This window comes from Oryzias melastigma, linkage group LG7 (assembly GCF_002922805.2).
Source record: "Oryzias melastigma strain HK-1 linkage group LG7, ASM292280v2, whole genome shotgun sequence".
In the NCBI taxonomy this organism is placed as follows: domain Eukaryota; kingdom Metazoa; phylum Chordata; class Actinopteri; order Beloniformes; family Adrianichthyidae; genus Oryzias; species Oryzias melastigma.
The window spans coordinates 13,860,890-13,868,504 of NC_050518.1; the positions used below are offsets into that span (position 1 = coordinate 13,860,890).

Below are 7,615 nucleotides of genomic sequence, written 5' to 3' on the forward strand. Positions count from 1 at the left end.
TTGTCATAATTTTAGGATCAGGCTGCAATTAGTAATTTCTCCGCCATGATCGATTTTCAAAGGTTTGGCACTTCAGTGCATTAAAAGGGGTGTCATTCATTAGTCACTTCCAAATCTGAGTCCCTGATTGGTCAAAGTTTGTACATATAACCAAAAAATGGTTGTAGAAACTTGTATAGCAACGTCTGAACTGGATAGTTTTGAATGTGGAAGCCCAAAACACACATTTATGTGTGTTTATACTTTGAAAGTAGTCACTTGAACACTTATGGTTCGGGCCCCCTCCACGTCACTTTTTGATGTTTTGGGTGTCCTCAACTCTTTGTTTTCTGACATCATCCTAGCTGTTCCCATTAAATCAGGGGTCTCTAACCCTTTGACACTGTGCCGGATGCAAAACCAGATGTGGTACCAGACGTGGAACCGGTACTGGGTTAGAGTAAGGTTGGGGACGCCTAATTAGTGTATGCATTTTTTCCCCATTAGTGGCCGGGTACCAAGCGACCTTCGGACCAGTACCGGTTCATGGCCGAGAGGTTGGGTACCCCTGATTTAATGGCAACAGATTCCAAAATCCAGTGACCTGGGAATTTCCCATAAGTCGTTAAAAACTAGTGTGCACCAATGCCCACTAGATTGGCGAATGTAAACCACAATACATTGTGTTTGAACAATTTTTAATTTGAAAAAAAGTGTTTTTTTATTATTATTTTTTATCATTTCTTTTATCATTGGAACATAATTTTCTTGGTTTTAAATTCTCGAATAGAAAACAAATTCCTGGTATTTCAGGATAAAATCTGAACTTTGGCTGAAAATCTGTAAGGTAGATGTGTTTTTCTGCTCCGCAGCTATAACTTTGTCAGAATCTCACTACACATTTAAGCCGTCAGTGGTTTAAAATACAAAATGATTTTAAAAATCTACTTCTGAATTCTGTGAGCCAAGATAAACTTATCTGTAAGGAAACACAAGTCAGTTTTCCTCCCAAAAGATGAGGACCTAAAGCGGTCAAACAGGAAACGACAAGTCCATTTCTGATGGCCTTATTTTGAAGGCTTTTCACACTGTTGACAGTCAGTTGTGAACTTCAACACGCATAAAGCAACTCAGGCGATTGTGAAACAGCTCGAGCTTTATCATTCAAGCTGAGCGAGGAGATCTTGTCGGAAGTGCTGCCTCTGTGGTAAACGCTGTGTCATCTTCCTCTTCCTTTGAGTGTTGTTTGAGTGACTGCTTGCGGGCGTGTCTCCGCTCTGCTATTGACAGATTTGGTTTTTGTCGCTCCGTCTTTGTGTCAGAACGCCCCGGGGGACAGGAAGTCAGGCATCAGAGTGGACAGAAAGCCGGCGTGTGAGCCGCACCTCCAGCTCTGGGCCCTGGACTGCATGTTGCGGTTGCTTGCATCTCGCCGAGTTCTTTCGCTTTGACTAAATCCCACAAACAGCTTTTGTTTTTAGTGAGCCATTCAACCCCCCCTCCCCCTCCCTCAAAGAAAGAGACTGATCTTCAAATAAAAATAAACAATATATTTCGTTGTGTATAAACTTGTACAGAATGCCTTATAAGCTTTACATAAAGGTTCAGATAAACTCCATATCCTTCATGATTTACAGAAAATGTCCCCCATAAACCACATTGTATATACATACATCTTTACAAACACAGAACAGCCGTTGGGAGCGCTTAAAGAGGCATGGATGACATACAGATGCCTGGTATAAAAATCCCTGAAATGTCTCTCCTTGAGGTAAGAACAGGCTATTCAAATTCACTTCCTTTCATTTCCTCGCACGCATCAAACTCATTCATTTGTTCGGAGGCAAGACCGGCAACAGAGAACAGCTGATCACTCGTCACGTCTCCAGTAATGTGCCAGTGGAGTAGCTGCAGGCTGAAGAGAGTTAAACGTTTAAAAAAAAAAGGTGAATATTGATGTATTTGTGGCAGAATGACAAAAATATGATCCTTTCTACTGAACATGGAAGCTACAGTCAGGAATGGTTGACGCCTGACATACGAGAAAAAGTAATGACGGAAAGGTTACAACATAGAAAATACGGAATCTTCATGAACATGTATTACTGTAACCAAAAGGATATAAGGTCCAAGCAGGGTTACATTTGAAATGACCACAGTTTAAACATTTATTTGACATTATTTCCTCACCTAGATTCGTAAAGACTAAGGCTGAGGGATGTAAAAATGTATTTTTCCTTGCCTAAAAATCAATATGGGTTCATCAAATCCACTATTTAATTTTTGTTTCTGGTCCTTGTCTTGTTCTGATGTAAAATAACAGCTTTCAGCTAGTTTTAAGTGTCAGAAATTAAATTGTTTTTTTAATTAAAATCTGACCTTTCTTCTGCTTGCATCAGTTAGGCAGATCGAAAGTGTTGGTCCTTTAAAAACAAATAAAGATGTCAAAATAAACGGACATTGATGTGAATCATAGTCTAATGGATTGGGTATTTTGGCTATAAGTTAGTGGATGCGCTCTAAGAAACAGTTGTGATTTCTGTAAGTCATGTTCAGGAAATTTGACATAAATCCAGATTAAATCTAATTAGTAGTCTATTTCCCTTGCTTGAGTAAAAACACAAAAAATCTGGCTCCCAAGAAAGCATTCCGACTTGAAAATTCGAGTTTCATTTTAATAACTGATCTGTAAAAAAGTGAAAAAAAAAATATGGTGAAAATTACAAAGAAAAATACAGATTAAAAAAAAGTTTGTGGAAGCCAATGATGTTACAACTGTTCTATAAAATCAGTAAATGAGAAGAAAATCTCTCTTTAATTCTGAATTAAGGCATTTGAGTTTGTTCTCTGGGTGCTGTTCTGTCAAAAAAAAAAAGTCAATCTAGTTCCTTTTTGGTTCGAATCGCTTGCTCGCCTCAGCGAGTTGGCCAGTCTGACAGGCTCATGCTGACTCCAGCTGGAAAACGTTGTGATTGGTCGGCGTGGTGAAAAAAAGCTGCTCTTCGCTGGTGGAGCGGTTGTCGCAGGGAGTGTGGCGCCCCAGTGTCCTCTCAAAGTCCAACAGTTGACCCATGAAGTTGAAGTTGGGCGAAATGTTGGACTTCTTCCTCTTGACAAAGTCGTAGGCATCGTTCAGGGAGAGGTTGAGTCTCTGCATCAGGTAGGCCACTGTGACCGTGACGGAGCGGCTGATGCCGGCCAGGCAGTGGACCAGGATGCCACAGCGCTTGGAACGAGCCTCGTCTGAAAGACGACAAGAGTTCAAACTCGGGTTAGCTTGACTCCACTTTTAACGGAACACGTTTGTCTTTCAACGCCTGCACAATAAATTGCAAATTTATCGCAACATCGGCCAGTGCTATATAAGTATTGCAAACTGCAATAAATGTTACCTTAAATGTTTACACACATGCTGAAAAAAAACCTTATAGGCTTGAAGAATTTCACAAACAAATAGAGCCTTTTACACATTTGACCAATCAGATGGAACCCTTTTATCTTAAGCCTCACTTCCACTGGGTTGTTCGGTACAGAAGGAGTAGTATGGGACGGACCAGTAAATTCTGGTGAACGTCTCTTCTCAGTTAAGACTTGTTTCCACTGAATAGTTTGTTTTCACGGCGCATATGTAGTGTAGACCGCTAGAATGTCATTGCGTCACTGGAGTGTGACGACTAGAAAAGCAACAACAGTGGAGGTCATCCAGCAGTTCATCTTTTTCTTGCTTTGCATCGTGTATGACAGGAGTTTAAAGTTGTTTGAAAGAAGAAAGGAAGAATACCTCTGTAAAGAGGAAAAAGAAATCGATAGCTAAGCGCTATACTGGTGCTTTCTAATGTCGTCATCACTTTCTGCCAATCAATGGGTGGCAACAGCAACTCTGCCACAACCGTCCCGTTCAATTTTCTACGGACCTACAGGGTATGTGGGCCCTCAGGAGGTATGGGTCAGAAATGTTTAATGGGTCTATTTAACAATGGAAATGCTCAAAATACCGGATTGAACTGTACCATACCAGACTGCTCAGTGGAAACGAGTGTAGATGAGGGTCATTTTTAGTGTAATTTATGTTTATTGACTGTTATTTAAAAAATTGTTAAAGTGAGATGGAAATAGTGTATTAGTTGTTTTGCTTGCTGATAACATATTGCAAGTCAAATCATCATCGCAACATTGATCGCTAATATCACACATTGCAACATATATTGTGTAGCCCTAGCCTTCCCCTTTATTCCTTATATCTACACATTTTCACTCCCAACTCGTCATCTATGGACGTGTGGTTTGGGCCCCCTCTGTGTCACTTTTTGACGTCTCCAACTTGTTGTTCCCATTAAATCAGGGGTCCCCAACCCTTGGGACGTGGTACCGGACGCGATACCAGACGTGGAACAGGGTCAGTGTACCGGTCCGGTACCGCGTCCCGAGGGTTGGGGACCCTTGAATAGCCTATGCATTTTTCCCTTATGTGTGACCCGCAACTAAGCGGTCCACGGACTGGTACCAGTTCTCGGTCCGGAGGTTGGGGACCCCTGATTTAATGGGAACAGGCAACACGTCAAAAAATGACAAAAAGTGACATGGAGGAAGCCTGAACAATATGTCCATTTATGACGAGTTGAGAGTGAGAATGCGTTACTTATTTAGAGGGATTCTGATTCTCCAATAACACACGAAAACATGTTACCTCATGTACAGAGGTATATCCTTCTGTCAGTGTCATAACAGCTATCAAACTGTAAACCATAATGATAATATAAAAGCAGCTCTGAGTTGAGAGGCCCATACTTCCTGGTTCTTCTTTTGCTTTGAGAAACTAGTTCCGTAATACAGAGCCCAGCAACCACTAAACAAAACACTGTGGTTCAGATGGAATCATGGGTAAAGACAACGTCAAAGATCAAACCAAAACATCATGTCAAAGCAATGGCTAACAAAACCACAGCACAACCATGTTCTGATGATTATCTGTGGGCTTCTTTTCTGACTTTGTTACATTTCTTAAGATTGCTTTCTAACTTTTAATAAACTGTCAATTAAAGCTTTGAATGTATGTTAAAATAAATAAATAAATAAATCCAGCTCACCGATAAATGATATTGCCTCTGGGAAGAACTGGGACAGGTTCTGACTCCAGTGGTCCGAAATGGGGATCTGCTTGTACCTGAAGTGGCCGTCGTGCTCAAACATGTTGGGGAGATTGGGTGTGACGTTCAGGATGTAAGTGATGTTGTACTGGCCCAGCACATCCAGGTTGGCGGAGTCTTTGGCACAGCCCAGATAGAGGTAGGGGAGGATCTGGACAGGGAAGTCGGGTTGGTTGCTGGGGAAGGGGCTCTCCTCGGGCTCTGTGGACTCCCCATCCGAGCAGTCGGAGCTGATCCGGAGGTTCCCAAAGCCCAGAGCCGACACAGGTGGAGAGGAGCTGGGGCAGGAGCTGTCCAGGAGGGTCTCACAGTGTTCTGGGTACTCTGTGTGGAACTTCACAAACCCACCTGGAGGAGAGACAAAAACACATTCCTTCCTTAACTGAACCTTCTGTACTTTAGTTGCCCCCCTGATGAGCTCCTAAAGCCATCACTGAAACACTGTTCCTGTGAGAGCAGCCATTTTGGAAGTTTCATTGAGAATCTCGGTGACACTAAACTTCAGAGCAGCCTTCAAACGCGGGGAGTCTGCGCACGAGCCACAACAAAACTGAGCCCACGCGCCGTCAGACGTTTACCCCCTCCCCCAAATTTAGACTTCAGAATCATTTAACCACAAAAAAAAAGTACAAGCAGGTAACTTTACTGTTTTATTGGGGGGCTTTTAGTGCTGCTGTGTACTTTTAAGCCGTCTAAAAAACAAACAAGAGATTTTCAAGGCGAAGAAATGGCGTTGCTTGTGTTACCTTCCAGATAAAACGCCTTACAGCCGTCTTCCCACAATTTCTGAAGGAGGACGAACAGAACCGACGCCGGCGCTCCGCTGGCCGGCCACTCCGCCGAGCACTCGTCGTACAGGACGACCGTGTCGGTCTTGCAGCGACCGATGAACTTCTCCTTCTCCTCGTGTTTGGGGATGACGGTCTGTATCGGTATGTTGCCCTTCTTGAACCTCCGCAGCATCAGCCCCGTCATGGCCAGGTTTATGGCGCTCTCTATGTGGGATGACTCGTACAGCTCGTGTGAGCGGCAGTCCAGCAGCAGCAACGACGTGCCCCCGGACTCTAACTCCACTTGCAGCCACTCCACGCTTTTACTCGGTGTCCTATTACACATATCGCACTCAATATCATGCTACAAGAAAGCGGAAAGTTTGAAGTCCATGTAGGTTTACTCCGAAAAAAGGGGGGAGAAAGACGTTGCCCTGTCAGTTTCCTCAGGAGCGACGAGATTCCCCCGCTTTCCTCCTCTCTCTGTCCATCGGTCGTCGGGTCCCAGAGAGCCCCAGAGGGACGGGAAGGCTTCCTGGACGTCGGATAGCTGCCAGTTATGTCCTCATCTGGTTGAAGTGCTCCACATGGAGCCGCACTCTCGCCTCGCCATTCCAGTGGAGGAGCTTTTCTTTCTTTTCCTTTCTTTCGCTCAGTTGACAGAACTCAAGAGGGAGGAGTTAGCTTCTTTAAAGCCACAGCCCAAACACCAAAGTTCCACACTTATGAATCAAATACGGCTAAAGTCGACCTAAAAAGCAGTTTTACTCTAATTTCATACGTTTTGGTAACTTCATGTTTTAGTTTCTACTTGAAAAATATGTCTTTTCCTCCCTCTGAACCTCTCAGTTTCAAAATCTGCTTTATTACTCAGATGAAAATAATGTTTTTTTAACATCTTGTGGCATTTTTTCTCATGATTGAGGACATAAATAGTTAAGCTTAAAATAGTAATTGAGAGAATTTCTTTATTCAAATCGTTGTGAATCAGAAGCAGAAGAGAATATGCCGTTTATAAAACCTTGTAGGTGTGACATAGTACCTTCAACCAAGCCACAAGCAACCTGCTCTGCCTCTTTCTGATTCATCCTCTTATAGATCTATGTGTGTATCTTCACTACTTAGACACGGCATAATGTATCCCACTTTGTATTGCTGTCAAATCCCTTACTCCTAAAAAACTATATAGTGCTGGACTATCTGGTGCCCTGGATTTTAAAAGCAATTCGGACATCATGAACACTCCTGTTTAAACAGCAAGGATGACATCACCAACTTCACAAAATAAAAATCTAATCATTATGAGCCTTTTTACGACGACTATTTATAATGGATTTATAAATAATCATTCGCCATCAAAAAAAGAAAAAAAGGGATAATGGGAAATGGGCACAGGCTTACCCTCAACCACAACTCAGGCAAATTTCTTTCAGCGTCTGCAGAAACTATGTCCTAGAAAACATCATAAGTAAAGGGCCACTGGGAATGCTTTTACAATAGATCAAAGGTTAATTGGAATGGGACTTCATTTTTTTCTAATTTCCCGTATTTTGCTGATATTTTCAAGTTTGTGCTGTAAAAATATGACTAGTTTGGCCCTTCCACCCTTACACTAAGTTAAAATCGACTTTATTACAGTTATGTTAAGAAGTCACGACAACATTTTGCCAAATGCATATTTACCCACTTTAACCCCAGCTGTGAGCCGCTCTTGGCACA

At 42.5% G+C, this 7,615-nt stretch overlaps 1 protein-coding gene across 1 annotated transcript; it reads right to left on the reverse strand.

The window, feature by feature from the left end:
• Positions 1–1,508: 1,508 nt before the first annotated feature.
• On the reverse strand, positions 1,509–6,586 carry LOC112159710 (dual specificity protein phosphatase 7). Its single transcript, XM_024293946.2, has 3 exons — positions 5,873–6,586; positions 5,067–5,474; positions 1,509–3,222 (listed from the first exon to the last, which is right to left on the reverse strand). The coding sequence occupies exons 1-3, from the start codon at positions 6,240–6,242 to the stop codon at positions 2,921–2,923; spliced, it is 1,080 nt and encodes a 359-aa protein (XP_024149714.1). The 5' UTR covers positions 6,243–6,586; the 3' UTR covers positions 1,509–2,920.
• Positions 6,587–7,615: the final 1,029 nt, after the last annotated feature.

What these genes read in the sequence shown, in the direction of transcription:
- LOC112159710 (XM_024293946.2), bottom strand. Translation starts at nt 6,242, where the DNA reads ATGTGTAATAGGACACCGAGTAAAAGCGTGGAGTGGCTGCAAGTGGAG. An exon ending in TAAGGCGTTTTATCTGGAAG is followed by an intron (nt 5,475 to 5,872) that starts GTAACACAAGCA and finishes TCTCTCCTCCAG; the next exon opens with GTGGGTTTGTGAAGTTCCAC. An exon ending in AGAGGCAATATCATTTATCG is followed by an intron (nt 3,223 to 5,066) that starts GTGAGCTGGATT and finishes GTCGTCTTTCAG; the next exon opens with ACGAGGCTCGTTCCAAGCGC.